This window comes from Mugil cephalus, chromosome 3, assembly GCF_022458985.1.
Source record: "Mugil cephalus isolate CIBA_MC_2020 chromosome 3, CIBA_Mcephalus_1.1, whole genome shotgun sequence".
Classification (NCBI taxonomy): domain Eukaryota; kingdom Metazoa; phylum Chordata; class Actinopteri; order Mugiliformes; family Mugilidae; genus Mugil; species Mugil cephalus.
Window position 1 is genome coordinate 16,254,599 of NC_061772.1, and position 16,201 is coordinate 16,270,799.

At 41.8% G+C, this 16,201-nt stretch overlaps 1 protein-coding gene across 5 annotated transcripts in view; it reads left to right on the plus strand.

The window, feature by feature from the left end:
• The window catches only part of LOC125005146 (transcription initiation factor TFIID subunit 4-like), an 87,572-nt gene that overhangs the window by 28,471 nt on the left and 42,900 nt on the right, over window positions 1-16,201 (plus strand). For all 5 annotated transcript variants that reach the window (XM_047580194.1, XM_047580195.1, XM_047580197.1 and 2 more), the window contains 4 exons: window positions 793-962; window positions 6,890-7,020; window positions 10,822-10,947; window positions 14,938-14,994. In XM_047580194.1, coding sequence (XP_047436150.1) covers window positions 793-962; window positions 6,890-7,020; window positions 10,822-10,947; window positions 14,938-14,994 — 484 coding nt within the window. The remainder of the gene's footprint in view (window positions 1-792; window positions 963-6,889; window positions 7,021-10,821; window positions 10,948-14,937; window positions 14,995-16,201) is intronic.

Here is a 16,201-nt window from a genome sequence, read left to right on the forward strand (position 1 = left end):
GCCTCTTAGAGTGTTGACACAAATAGACCCTGGAATGGGAATTCTGTGCCATTACGACCAAAGTATAACCTCCTGTAATAATTTCATCCAGGCAAATATTCATGAGTAAAAAAAATAGGATTCGTGAGTTGTTATTTTCAGTCAATACATTGGGATAATGTTAGGAATTAATACTTATATGAAGAAAAGTCACCGTGTACAAGGTTGCTGATTGAAGAGGGTTTGAACCAGTCTGGGGTTTTGGGTTTAACCAGTGGACAGTGCTACGTTCAGTGTCCCAGTCATTTGACAACTCACGTAGCAGTTTTTGTGTTGGTTTCCTTTTGTTCCGACCTTACATTTTTTGCTTTAACCTGTTTACCTGCATGCACCCAAAGCCAGCTCAAATATGACTGGTCAACACCTCTTCACATGCATGCTACAGAGTCATCTGCACGATCATCTGCAGATCTCTTTATTGGAATTAGTTTGGATGGAAGAAAATAATAAGTAATGAATATTTGAATGTACGCGTTATTTGAATAGCTTAATATTGAATGCAAAATGCTAATAATCATGTATATTTATAAATCATGGTGGGTCGAGGTTAATATATAACACATACAGGTAGGAGGTCCCAACTTAATCTCTCCATCAGTTTTGGTGTCCATGCCCTGAAAAAATGTTGAAGACCACTGCTATAGTATATTTGTCTCCAACTATCATTGACTATGCTGGTTCATTCATTAAGGTGAGATTTAATGTATTTTTATACAGATAAATTTTTATAATCTAACATTTCTCGCCTTTTAGGGACGATGATGACATCAATGACGTGGCCTCGATGGCCGGCGTGAACCTGAACGAGGAGAGCGCGAGAATACTCGCCACCAACTCCGAGCTAGTGGGAACGCAGATCCGCTCTTGTAAAGACGAAGCATTTCTCCATCCGGGGCTGCTACACCGACGAATTCTGGAAACAGGTGAGGCGCACAGTATATACGTTAACCCAACATGCAATGTGGCAATCTGGCGCCTCATGAACATTTAATGTTGGCCTTTCAAATCTCCATTTGCTAAAGCAAAAGAAAAAAAAAACCCTAATGTTACATCTCCCTTTGTATTCTGAAATAATCTAAAGCTGCAGCGGTGATGAAATCCCCGTCTGTTGTCTTTTGTCTTAGGAGCGTGTTGTTATTGTATTACGTGTCATCACTAAAGACAGTTTTGATTTTTTTGTACTTCAGTGGTTGAGACTGAGGCTTTTCTTGTTTGGCCTTGGTTTAAATTTGATACACTTAACAATTCTTTCACCTCCTTTAATGAATTCTTCAGTGGCTGTCTGAACTCACTGGACCCCAGGCACATGCATAAATACTTTATGGGTTTGTCTTTTGAAGGCTGGCTGTCAGATTGTCCTCTAGACTAAGGGAACAGTGTTTATAGGAATGAAACTTGGCAGTGATATTTTGATTCTTTCTCGCTTCTCAGAGGATCTTGACACCGATAGCACACAGTATTGCGTGTGCTAATCGATACACACGGAGATGTCTTGCTTTTGTTTGCGATATTGCACGAGAGCGATAGTGATAGTCTTGTTCTGTTTTGTTTTTGCAATCGGAAACCAGTTTTATTGCTTGAAATATACTTAAGGCTCTTGCTGCACAGTTAAACCCTTAAAATGAGCATTATTACTCAAAATAAATCTGTGCCTAGCATCATGCTCCCATGCATCAGATCAAAAAACACACAGCGTAATTCCACGTGACGGGGAGTCTAGCGCCCTCATCTTGTTTCATCTCAATTAAAGTATCTTTAGTGTTGCACGGAGGCCTGCGGGTCATGTTTCGTTACGTTGACTCTTGGCGTGGTCGTTATCCCGTCACCTTGGGGTAGAGGGGTTGTGTAAAAATATAATAATCTTTCCTCAGGGGTGGCACACAGCATGACACAGGGCAGGAGGCTAGGGCGCCCCCTGCTGGGGAAGTGGCACTTCTGCAGCTTTGTTGTGTCATTGATTTGCCTCTCCGCGCTCGTAGCTGACAGCAGTCCGAGGGAGGCTCCCCCGGCCTGCCAGGTCTGCTCAATCAGAGCGGCTCGGCTGCTCCTCTTTACTCCACAAGCTCCAACTTCGACTTAGCTTACATTTACCATTGAGCATCCCGCTAAAACTTCACTGTGGCCTTCCCCGTCTTGTAGTTGCCCCTGCAAAAACATGGCTTCCAGCGTCTTGCTTTTCATTGTCGCTTCTTAAATCCTTGTAGATGTCCTAGTTGCCCCCTTCCCCCGGCTTTTATTTTCTTTCTAGAATACTGATTTCGAGTAGAGATGCTGACTGCCTCTTCCTATCCCCTTCTTTATTTTCTTATTTATGTATCTCTATGTCTTGTTTCCTCTCCTCTCTTATTTATCCCTTACAAACAAACACTTGCATTCCTCCTCTCCCAAACCCCTCTCTCCCTCCTCTTAGAACTCTCCAGGCTTGTCCTTGAGCCCCCCCACCCACAATTTCAGGAACCAGAACACAAGCACAGCTGGAGTTCTGTAGAGAAGCTCCACGGTGTAATGATAGTCCACTGCTACGTTTAAGTTACACACACTAATGCACATACATGTACACATACAAGTGGTTGAAAATTGAAACGAGCATCTGTTTAAAATAAAAAAATAATATCACGATAAAATTGAAACCAGCATCTGTTTAAAATAAAAATAATCACGATAACGATATTATCACGATGTAAAATGTAAATAATAATGGCAAAATCCAGGTAACGTATGTTTAGCTTTATTTATGTAATATTCTCTCTTTTGGGAGATGAATTACAGAATTGCAGATCCAAAACACACTTTGTGTTCAAGTGGCACTGGATCAGCGGAGTGCCAAAACTGAATCCGGGGGGAGTGTCGTTGGTCAAAATGTTAACATGGGTATATACAACATGTTTAAAAAAAGCACAATCACAAAATAATTTTGAAAAGCGAATGACACTGGTTATTGTGCTAACACATTAGTGAACATCTATTTGCCTTCTTTAAATAAGAAAAATAATCGAAGCACTAAATGAGGCCACTGCCTCAATATACTTCTGAGTTTAAGATAAATAAATAAATTACTCTGATGTCTTGTATTCTTTATGAAGCTAGGATTTGAAATACACTACTTTTTTTTAGGTTTATCACACACATCAGGGTGTATAGGGAAATCAGTGGTAAAGGAAATAATCAGTGGCATCGAATCGTCTCCATCGCTGCTTGTCTTCTTCACCTCACTAAATGTGAGCTGGCAGGCGCTCAACAGCGCCACCCCACCATCAACTTATCACAATGATATTCTCTGGTCAGGAGTGGAAGTGCACCAATAAATGATATTAAATGAGAGCGGGAGCAGTGAGCAAACGCTGACATTGGGAAAAAACAGTTATACAGTGCGAAGGTGCGGACCAGATATAATTGGTTGTGGGTCATGTTTGGCCAGGATTTACACAATATTATCATATGTGCAATTTTAACATGATATTGAAATTTTTTAATAGCACAATTATCGTCAATACCGGTATATCGTGACAGTCCTACATCCATGTACGCAGTTTTGCATTCAGTATATATTTTTTGAACTGTCTCAAAGAAATGTTGCCAATTAAAAGGCCAAATGGAAAAAAATAAATAAAATTTGCATTATTTCCCAAGGCTGCGGTCACATATACAACGTTTACACAGAAACTAGCTTAGCATGTTGCAGTGTAAAGCACTCATCAGCACAAGCATTTGATCGTTACAGTCTTAGGACATGAGCGCTAACGACTCCATCTCAGTGTAAGAAACATTGATTTTAAACAGTCAACAATGTAATTTCACTAAATCACCACTAAATCACCAAGAAGGGTCATTAAAGTCTTTCTACTGTTTCTAAATATTTCTATGATCTGGGACCGTCCTTGCGTTCAGGGGCTTCTCTCTCAAGCCATTTGTCACTGTTTGCTCGTTCTTGGCATCAAGTTAATCACACACAGCATAAGATGGGTGTGGACGTGGCTTTATTAGAACTTGACTCCTGAGGTGCAACTTTTCATCTGACTTTATCCTTGTACGGACGAAGGCAAAAGATCAGCACATCTGAATTTCTCATACCTAGTCAGAAATAGTAGCTGCCTCTAATAAAATTCAGGTATCGAGGGTCAGCAGATGGTGAAGGTTACGCCAAAAGAAGCATTAAAAACTGCTTTGTGGATTTTGAAGAGAAGAAGTAACTTAGTTACATGCTGTAGATATAAATGCAAGAGCCATTCAGGACCTCTTCCTTGTTCACTGCAAGCTACTTTTCAGGGGGGGATGTTGTTGCTATGGAGACCAGTCAGTTCTATACTAAATAAATATTAAAGTTATCAGACCTCAATGCAGATTGGTCTCTCCGTGTGATTTACCTACGTTGTCTGTTGGGTCAAACATACTGCCATTAACACAACATTAATGAGTTAGTGTCTTTTAACGGTTTCCGGTCCTTTAGTCGAGCTATGTCGCAGTTTGAGTTAAACGGTGGTTGGCGGTAGTGAGTGAAGACCTGCAGGAGTGTGCCGATACAGTCATGGAAGGAGAAGATTGCTAACAAGTCATTAGAAATGCTGGATTTGACCTGAATGTAGAAATAATTTTAGTTTGTTTGCAACAAAACAACACTCAGTCAACACTTTTAACCCTTTGACTACTGGCTGTAACCACACGGTTGATCTTTTTTGTGGCAGTAGCCAACAATAAAATGCTTAATTTCTCACTTTGTAACATTTGCTAGTCATTCATTTTGTAAGATACATGCATTTGCCCGTGTGTGGACACATTATATATACAAGTACAAGCTTTTATACTTTTTGAGCTGTAGCGCTTTTGAACAGATGACCATAGCTCGAAAATATACATCATACAGCTTCATTATTTATATTGTCTGAATCTGTACAGTCGTGTTTGGTAATCCTATGTCAAAATACTCAGTTTGCAGTGCACGCGATTAATATAGATTAAAAATGAATGATATTCAATCATGATTAATCATATTTTTTAGCATGGAAGTCAAAGGGTTAATGGCAGTCATATTAGAACAGAGTTGTAGTCCAGTTATGGAGTAACATTAAATATCACAAATATCGCCATTGCTTGTAAAACACAGACTCCCCCACAGCTCTTCTGTGGATTGTGGCTGTCTCTTTGTCTTTGCCTGTCTTCTGTTTCTCCGTGTAACTCACACTGACTCTGATGTTCAGATCGCAGCTCTGTGAGGGCCACACCGTCTCTTTCACACCTCCTCATTGTTCTTGTCTGATCCTTTACCTGCAAAGAACTTATATTCGCCAGCTGTTTTCTGTTTGCTGCGGAAAAGATACAACACAGATACAATACAATACAGCAGAGCAGCATGTGTGTCTTTATATTACTTTAACAGAGAATAATGATGTATGTGGCGGTGGGGCCATTTAACACACATGGCTCTGTGCTGTTCGGGCTACATTTCTATCTGCGAAGCTTTATGTTCCTCATCCATGGTCATGACCAGCGTTGATTGTTTACAGTTATTCCTAGATTGGTTTGGCTCAAGACAGTTTTTCCTTTCCACTGTCGCCTTAGCTCTTACCCTGGGGCTTTCAGGCTCTGGGTTCTGTAAACAGTCTTGAGACAGTTTGACTGTTATTGATTTTATATAAATAAAATGTAATTGAAAACTGAATTGAACTGCATTATTTTACAAAAAGCTTAAATTTGGAATTATTTGCATTTTCACTATTAGCTCCTTAGATAGATAGATAGATAGATAGATAGATAGATAGATAGATAGATAGATAGATAGATAGATAGATAGATAGATAGATAGATAATATAATATTCAAGTATGAATAAGACAAAGTAAGTCGTTAGTCAGTTTTTAGCTTTCTAACATGCTTTTTCTAGGTGAAGATTCATTTGTATCAGTGCCAGCTTTGTTTTAGTTTTCTCTCCGGTTGAGTCTCTTAAACTTTATCTGAAATATTAATGAAAGATCGTGTTTTTTAGGGAGCAGCAGCCTATTAACGTGTTTCTTGCGACCTTGTGACATTGCCACATGTACTGCCATTATAATTACGAGGCTAACAGGGTTCCCTCTTTCCGTTTCAAAGTATGAGCGGGTGAGGAGTGTATGTATTGTTCGGCTGATTTAAATAATTGGTGTGGTTTACTTAAAAGGGTGCCAGGGAGAAAATTATGTTAATGGAATAATTTAAAAGGAAGCTGGAAACAGATAGTAACCCCACCAAAGTCTGCCCTCCTCTCTTTTGTTATGCCTTCAGACGAGTTTTGCTCCGAGGAAACGGAATTATCCTCCGACGAAACGAGATGGTCACTGTCGTTTACACACTCGAAGGAGCTCAGCTAGTAAAACCACTCTGGAATTCACACTAAGACTGTGAAACAAATTAACTTTTCTGTGTGATGAGTCCTCTTTCTGGGAGTTAATTGCACATCCTGATGCAGACAGTTCCTCTGAGTGAATGTGAGCGTGAGTACAGTACGTATGGATGTGTGTGTGTGTGTGTGTGTGTGAAAAAGAGGACCTGAATGAAAACTGTGTGGTCATTTGTTGGTTTGATTTTACGAGGTCTCTCTGAGAAACAACTCTTTTTGACCTGCTTTGCTGTTGCCTTTTTACAAGTGACAAACCAGAAGGTAAAAACGCTTTATCCCTTTGACATGACGACATGACATGAGAGAGATTGTAAGACCAGGGGTTATAATATAAAACTCTCATTTGGTTTGAAGTGGTTAATAATGAACTGGGTGATTGAGAAGCGGCAGCACACACTGTACACGTGAAAGAGGTGACACAAATGAAGTAGTGATCGTGAAAAGGTTCAGCTTGTCCTACACATGTGTGTATCTTTCGCAGCTAAGAAGTTTGGCGTTACGGAGGTCCCCATGGAGGCAGTGACATTCATCTCACACGCCACGCAGTCACGACTACGAACGGTGGTAGAAAAGGTTTCTACTATTGCACAGCACCGACTGGATTCATGTAAGGTAGGAGGAATGCATATTAATAAACTATCTGAGTTAACAGCATCGCTGATATGGTCTTTGTAAATAATTATTATTGGCTATGTATTTTTGCAATTTTGTTGGTTTTGTCAAGTCACTGCGTGCAGAGACGCCAACTATAAAATTTCCAGCTGCGAATTAGTCAGCATTTCATGAATGAGAGGTCAATCCTGCTCCTCCCCCTGCCTGGTCGGGCATCAATGGACCCTCTATTTTTGAAAGACAAAGTTTGGTCAGACTGAACGCCTTGTAAATGGAGCATAAGGGGCATAAGGTCCATTTGCAAGTGTCACTAACTTGGGTTTACTTTTCTGGCCGCAACAGCTCCAGCTTCCTACGACGTAATTTTACCGACAACGTAGACGGTGATGTGTGTCAATAAGTTCACACATTTTAACTGTTATTTTACTTGTCATTGAGAACTCACTTATCCATGCATAATAACAAATATACAGAGGGCCTTGAAACACTGTAAGGCTATTTCTATATGGTATGATTGATATGAAGGTTATTTTAGATAATATGAACCAATAATATAATATTACGTCAATGTTTCAAACTAAATTTCATGAGACCCATGAGTTCATCTACCTGAATACTAAACAAAATGTTTTTGAGATGTGGTATTCTTTAGGCAAATGTATGTAAGATTAAATAAATCTACATACATATCACTGAATAAATCTAATTTATAGTAAATAGTTGACTTCAAATCTAACTGCTAGCTAGCTCTTATAACATTAAGCTAGTTCACGTTACGTCTGGAGTCGATTCTTTCGGGTTTAGCCAACTCTCTTTAAATAATTGTAGAACCCATGGTCTAAAATTCAAGAACACAAACACTGGATTTTAAAAAGTGGTGGTAACGTACGTTTTTATTAGCTCCTCATGCTACGTGAGTTGACCGTGCTGTTTTGTCCGAGTACAGAGCAGGTTAGCGAGCGGTGTGTGTGTAAGGGGCTGGGGGGAGATGGTTTTGGGGACCAGAGGAAGGGAGAGATGCCTTCAGGAGCAATAGGAAAAACAATGCAAGCACAACGCTGACTGAAATGTGCAAAAATATGTCTGAGTCATAATGAGACCATGGCAGAGTATATTAGACCCTGGCGGGCCACTATAGCATTAACGTTGTATGGGAAACCCTGTACTAGTTAAAAATAAAATTGACTGAATCATGGAAAACATGTAAGATACATAACAAAAACACCAGTATATTAACTGATGTTCCTAATATTAGTTAATAACGTGTTAATTCAGATTCTTTTCAATGCCACCAATTTTCTTTAACTTGCGACAAACAAACGTTTTGACTTCAACCAGCCAAGTAGTTTGGGAAATCAGGAAACATATGATGCAGCAGTAACACCGTGGAAAGCAAGCAGAATCTGAAGTGCAGTTGTAGTCAAGAAGCCTGCGGAGGGCAATAATACGCTCTGAAGCATCACTGAGGGGTGTTTATTACCACCTTGTGGTATGTGGGACTTGTCTGTTCTGGTGGGACTGAGCTTACCATTTGGAGGACCCTTTAGTTCGTCCATTCCTGCTCTGTGAGGTACATTCCTGCTTGCTATTCACGGGGCCGAACCAGCTCCGCGTTTCCCAAACTGTTGGTCGGGTCGAAGGTCAAACCACAGAACATAATTATGTAAAATGTGTGTCATGTACTTGGGCAGTTGCTTGCAGTCATTTTATGTGAAGGAAAACTTCAGTAAATATTCAATTCAAACTCGGGGCCACGTTTTCAAACCATGAATATAGATACGCATGCATGGCACAACTAGTGCAACTGGATACACAGTGGTGTGTAGTTGATACACAGCTTTTCTCGCTTACATTTTAAGTTACAAACAAAAGTGCTAGTAAACCACCGAAATAAACACATAGAAGTTGAAGTGAGAAATCTGTTCCAGTCGATCAGTCAAACCCGAGTTTTAAAAAGAACTTCCAAGTGCCCGTCTACGCAGACCTGCATACTTTTCTCATTACTGGTGACTTTACTTCTTGTAGCCCTTGAACGCTACTGTATAAACACGTTTAATTGGAACACATTAAAGCACGAATCCATCTCGGCTACGCGGCTTAATCTTTGCATTGCTGTGAAAACTGGGGGAAACTTTGAAAAATGGGGCTTTCCTTGATGCCTAGACGGGAGGAAGAGGAGGTGGGAGGAAGAGCCCTGCTACAGCTGTCCCCATCTTGTTTTGTGCTTCTTCTTCTCTCCATTCGTTCTTCTCCTTTCTTGTGGTTTTGTAAATGAGGTGTGTGTGAGAGAGGCACGGAGCTCTGTGAAGCCACTCTGTTGACATCAGCGAAAAAAAAAAAATGAAGAAGAAGAGGAAAAAAAAAAAAAGAGAGAGAAAAAGACCGAAAGACAAAGCGGCCTTAAAGAGCAACCGGGCTTCAGCGCGAGCTACGGCAAGAGTGCAGGCTCAGCGCTGCAACAAAGGCAAGGGAGGCTGGATGAGAGGGAGAGAGGGGAAGGGGAGGGTGGGCTGGGGAGGTGCCGGTGATGAGCCTCCTCTGATCTGCCTTTGTGCTCCGTGCCACTCTGCGTCTGTCATCCACTCGTGGAAACGCACACGCAGACCTGACACACACGCAACGCAGATAGAGAAAGGGAGCGATATAGAAATCAAGCTGAGAACGTAGCGGCACAGAGACGCATGCAGTCTCGCACACAAACATGTAAAACAAGCAATTATCCTATTAACTTTTGATGACCTACAAAAGTTGTTTTCACTCTTGCCTTCCCATTTCCCAAGTGGGCGGCGAAGTGACATGTGAAAAGAGAAGCGGTGTCTGTAAATAGAAAAAGTTGGTGTGTTAAAGTCTGCTGATGTGTTGAGACTGGCGAAGGCTGAAGGTAATTCCATGTTGTGCTATTAATGTATTTACTGAGTGCAGTCATTGATTGTAGTTATAGATTTTAATAGGTTTACATAGAAATCGTCTACTACGGATACAGTCACTGCACAGAGTAAGGATGACAACGGATCTCGGCAGAAGTATTGACTCTTAACCGTTTGTGATGATAATTTATGATAATAACAAATTAGATGACGATAGTTTGCGCACTCCTACAGTCTGCTGTTCCTCTCTGCTTCACAGAGCTTTACCGCCAGTTTCGGCCTCGTCACTGTCACTGCAGCAGAAAGACACAGTTATTATCTATAGTAGCTACCGAAAATAGTTGCACATTTTGCTGATGAATAGCAAGGGGTGATTAGAGACCAGAAAAAGAAAAACTGCTAAAAAAAAAAAAAAAGAGAGCGACTGTTTTCCTCCAGTTTGCTGTGTGGACAGAAACACAGCTCAAATGAGTGATATAGTATCGCTCTGTAACTGCAGCTTAGTGATTTGTTGCTTAATGGGTGAGTCGACCGGCAAACAGAGCAGCGCAACGGCCATAATATATCCAAGTTTAATGTTTTTAAATGTGGGAATAAGCATCTTATTGTTGAATTATTTTGAAGGTATCATGTTAAGCTCTGACATATTGGAGAGGGCAGTACCAGTTTTCTGTTTACAGTAAGTGAATTGAAAAAGATGGCAGCGATAGTAGTGACTGGTAGGGAATTTATGACTTGTGTCGTCAAACTCCGTCTTTCTTCAGTGTCTTAATTCCATTATATTCTGAATTTCTTGTCATTGACATCAGACAAATATTCTACAATCAGATATTTCTCTGTGTATATAAATATATATATATACATGTATGAACTGATCGTTTCCCTAATGGGGCTGCGCTCTTCATTCCACTGTCACTCTGTGTCTGCTCGTCAGGACGAGGAGTGCTACGAGCAGTCTGCAGACGTCCGCTCTCAGCTTCGCTTCTTCGAGCAGCTGGAGAGAATCGAGAAGCAGAGGAAGGACGAGCAGGAGAGAGAGATACTTCTGAAAGCCGCCAAGGTAAGTTGCCGCCCTGCTGCACGCCGCTGCGTGCCAAACTTGTTGTGTCCCCCGCGCAACAGTGTGCGCTTGTGTACGGGTGTGTGCGTGTACGCGTGTGTGGCGCGTGTTGATCTTGCGCAGGCCCTGACAGATGAATTAGAGTGTGACACCAGTGGATGAAGTGACCTCCGTGCGTCCTCGCAGGCTCCTGGCCCCGGGGCTCCTCTGTCCTGGCTCTTCCTCCCCGGACACAGCGAGGAGAAGGGAATCAGTAGCAGCCCCCCGTGCACCGTACAGGCGACGCGCACACACACCCACCCCCCTCACCCTCCCGTGTACAACCTGCAAAACACCCCTCTATCATAAGCCCTGACAGCTCAGGTGAAACAGAGCATTAGCTTCAAGACAAAAGACGACAGATGTTCTCAGAGTGTCAATTATGTCATCGTTATATGATGTGAGGTCGTTACCGCCATCACCACATCATTGTATGATGATTCCACTTATTGTCTGGAATAACTAAACTGGTCATTGTGAGCAGAGAGAGATGCTTAGTTTAAATTTAAAAGGAAAATGGTGAATATGTGGTTGTGCTGACATACCTGACGGGTGCACTTTGAAAACAGCAGATTCACTCAACAATAATGACAAAAATAGATATTACAGTAAAAAATATGCAGTTCTTTTCCCAAACACTGTAAATATAAAGTCCATAAATAGAATTTGTGTATAAGTGATGTTTCCTTCCTAGCTAGAATGTCTCTTGGTCCAAATTTGTGCTTGACCTGTGGAATGGAGTCAGGGCGCTAAAGTCGTCACTGCCTCTACAAATGCATCACTTATTGCATTTTGCTAAATGAGGAGAGGAGGGTTAAGAATTGACTTCCACAAATTTGGCAAAATTTGTAGCTAGCAGATTAAAATATAACCAGATGATCGATCTGATCACTGTGGCTCTGACACAAGAAACATATAAGCATACACAGGTTCACCTAGTACGGGTTCTACTTTTACACGACACTTATCCCACAGCTCTATCAGCTGTCCAGTCAGCTCTCTGTATGTAGTGACATTTATCTTTAAGTAAAAAAAAAAGGTCTTCAAACTTAGAAAGATCACCGCTGACCCAAAAAAAAAAGACAGAATCTTTTGCAAATGAAAATGCCCCGCAGTGCAACATTAGCAGAAAGCTAGGTTAATTTAATTAATTTTGAATGGAGCCAATGTCCCACAGTAAAGATTCTCATTGCAGCACACCTCACTGTCTTAATTGCATTATTACGCTCCAGTCCTGCCATGCAGGATATTAGAAAATCCTCTCATTGATGAACGCTGTCCACCAAACTTCCTGACCTGTCTGTTTTTGTTTTTTGTTTTTTTCCTTTAAGGAGCATCCAGATAGTCTCAGAGGGTCAGTTGTGGAAAAAAAAGACATTGGCTCAGCAAGAAACAACCCTCCAAAGTGTGTTGTTTAATAAAAGAATTGTGCGGCTTTTAGATCCTCTTTGTCTTTTCCTAGTTCTACTTGGTTGAACACTCTAATCGTTTTATTACTGCGGAAAGCTTCTTTTATTAACAGGATTAGGGAAGAACTTTTGCAAATGTAGCTAAGTTCTTGTTTGGAGGGTTTACCTCAAGGCTGTTTGGACTGCATGAGCTTTGCCGAGGAAAGTTCGACTTCACCTCAGGGCCACGTCTATGGCTTTTTGGCTCTTTCTTGCCTTGGCGTTCTAATTTAAGAAGTTTCCGAAGCAGATCTTTGGCTACTATTGTATAATGTATTACACAAATGCATTATAATGTATAAGTAGTTTTCTTACTATTTGATCATGAGTTCTATATCTGTTTCCTACATCTTCTTTTTTTTCTGTAGCACAAACATAATTATAGCGTCTGCTTTATCAGTGCCCAGGCTTTGATCTGTGCAGACAGTATAACCGGCTGATTTAAGGGAAAACAGGAAAAATCCATCCTAAAACACTTAAATAGTGTAAGAAAAATTCTGAGGACCTAACGTGATTTTAGTTTTAATTTTTTTTTCTTGCCACCGTTGCTCCTTTTAATGCTTTTTCTTCAGTTCACTTTAATCTAAAAGGACATTTTTTTTTTTTTTTTTTGTACTGCACACGGCTTCATGTTCAGCCGTTCAGGACATCGCTGAATTTGTTAAAGCTCTCGATGCCCCGTAATCATATGCAGCCAGAAGACATCACATGACTGACTCCTTGTTAAAGATTTCATTGCAAAAACAGATTTCAGGTGAAGCTTTGTTTTGGTGATTGGTTTCTGCGTGTTGAAGGAAGGAAGGAAAGAAGGAAGGAAGGAAATAAGAATAAACTCATCATAAATATATTCACCAGCGATTACTGCGAGAGGAATAACAAGTTTCTCACTCACCGGACTTCATCTTTGGGAGAATATATTGACAGAATATTCAACGTTAAGTTAACTTTCCACATACAACCCACTGCTTTAAGGAACAAGTACAACCCTCTGGTGGTTCTCAGAATTCATTCTGGGCAATGTTAGAAACTAGGTAGAAGGTAGAAAACATGAAATCTGACCACAGCACACTGGAATACATTCGGTATCGTAGATTGATGATATACAGTACAACACTGTGTTATTTAAGTACAGTACACTCCATTACGTCTAACCCAGCAAAGCTTGTCAGCATCGGGCACCCGCTCCTCTTCTCCCTTCTGTTCTCTCCTGTAAGTGGGAAAACCAGGGCAGCTGACAGAGGAGATGTAAAGCATGCCGGTGGCACCGCTGCCCTTTGTAAACAGTCCATCTGTACCTACCCCTCCCTCTCTCCGGCCCCGCCGCCACCCGCCTCCCCGGCCTGCCTCTTTCCTGCTCGAGCGCCCGCTAATTTGACCTCTTGAACAAGAAACGCGCTGAAATAATCCCTTCCACCCCCGTCTTCTCCCCGCCTTCCCTCTCAACGAGCCCGCCCTTCCACTGTGCCGGCCATTTAAAATATGACTCAAGTCTTGAGGGATGCTCCGGCCGACTGGAGGGCAAACACATTAGTCTTAGTTGAGATACCGACCAGTACGTGAACTGCCTGATATATTTAAAGCCAATTAGCAAACGAGGCTAGGAGGAGCCGCTCTCTGTCCGTGAGACATTACTGGAAGAGAGTCCGAGAAACAGAGAGTGGGAGAGGGACGTGCTATTTCAGAAGGAGGCTCTGCATCCGATGCTGAATGTTGACGCTAGACAGATTTTCGACATTAAATGTAAAATCAGCTTCACCTTAACAGGAGTCAGTCAGTTCAGTCAGTGACGTGTTTTCACTAAAGTATTAGGGTTTGTCGTGGACGGGGCCTAATTTTTGGTTAATGCGGCAAAAAATAAAACTATGCGGATCATGTCTGGAGTCACAAACAACATTGGGTTGGTGTGTAGTACCATAATCCGCCTGTACTGCCTGCAGTGGTCAGCCGTACATGTACATTTGGCTGTGTGGTGAAGGATTCCCAGGGACAAGTACATTCACCCAGATCTTAGCTGCTGATTAAAATAGAAGTGCTGTGTTGTTACGCCAGGGACACACACACACACACACACACACACACACACAGTCACACACGCACAGGGAGCAACGGATAGCCACACTGGCTCGCAGTGACACACAGACAGCCACTGCCACTGATAGTCACCAACATCCTTTCCCCTGTGTGTTAGTGTGTGTGTGTGTGTGTGTGTGCTGGCACGTGCAGAATTTTTAATAACCTCTTTTGATTAGAATCCCCCTCCAGCGGCTTATTTAGGGCTGGATTTGGAGCGGGTTTAAAGGCCACTGCCCCCCGGGGGGCGCTCCATTGCACTTCTCTGAATTCAAATACGATGTCCTTGACACCTCTGTATCCTGTTCCCATTTTGCACTATTTTTGCTGCTGCAGCAGCAACAGATGAGCGGCGAACAGGGGGCGGGTGGGCTCCTTAAACCAGCTGTTAACCTGTGTCCCCCCCCCCCCTTTTTTTTCCTTTACTCCACAGAGTCGCTCCCGGCAAGAGGACCCAGAGCAAGCTCGACTGAAACAGAAAGCTAAGGAGGTAAGCTGCTGCGGAGATCATTACCCTTGACATTTCCCCGACTCCAGCATATTAATTTTTCATGCCTCACTACATATGTAATGCCATTTAAAGTCAGACTTGAAAAAGTTTGAGGAATTATTTGCGCCGATTGATGCCCGTGTGTGGAAAATTATTTTGCGCGCGCCCAGGACACCCACCATTTTCTCCACCCCTCATCTCTTTTTTCTTTTCATCGCCAATATCGGCCTCTTCATCTTGCATCACTCGTGAATTTTGACTCCACTGACTGTTCACCGAGTCCTGCCTCTTTTTCTTTTTTTCTTTTTATGTAGATGGGCTATTAGCATATACTCACCATGCATTTCCTCATCTCAGACACTTTTTTTGCACATCTGTATCTCATCTTAGATGCACATTTGTTTACATTTTATGTTAATTTTCTCCCAGCCCTCTTGGTGCAACAACACATTACGTTTTAAAGAGAGTTGCACAAACAGCATTCGTTAAAAGCGTGAAACTATACTGTATGATGAATGAGGGGTTTCAGGTGTGCCACTGCATGCTCTGCATTAACTTCTACTACAAGAAAGGAGTAAAAGAGTTCTCCTCCTTCCCGACAGGCCGAGGCGCAACATCCAGCGTGTGTTGCAAGCTGGGAAGTGTTTCAACAGATATAGTGCGCTTTTTCTTTCCGGTGGTACAACGCTCCATCCTCTTTATCTAAAGTGCAGGTCTTGTAAAGATTGAATTCCCAGTGGGACACAGAAAGTAGTCCACTCGTCTTTTAGTGCGTGATTATTGTTGTTTACGCAAGCGAAGTAGCTCTTTCACAGCGGAAGTTTGCGTTCCTTTTTTCCTTCTTTTTTTTTTTTTTAATGTTTTGTTTACATCGGAATAACTTCACTGGGTGCTTTCAGTCCTTGGCTCGCTAACAAGGATCAAGAGGACTGCATGGAGCTTCCATAAAGTAGGCAGGAGGATAAAACAAGCGCCGCTCACCTGTTGTTGTTTTCGTTGATGTAGAATTTAAGGAGCAGACGCGGTTTCTTTTAAGTTACTTATTCTTATAAGAAACTTTACTGAGCATGCGCGCTCTTTTCTCGCCAGCACCCTAATTTATCCTCACCCAGGTCGACACTTTCCCAACTGACAGCTCTCTTTTAAATGCTGGACAGTTTTATTTAAGGGTAATTGTAACTGTCTCGCTCAAGGCCCATTCCTGTGT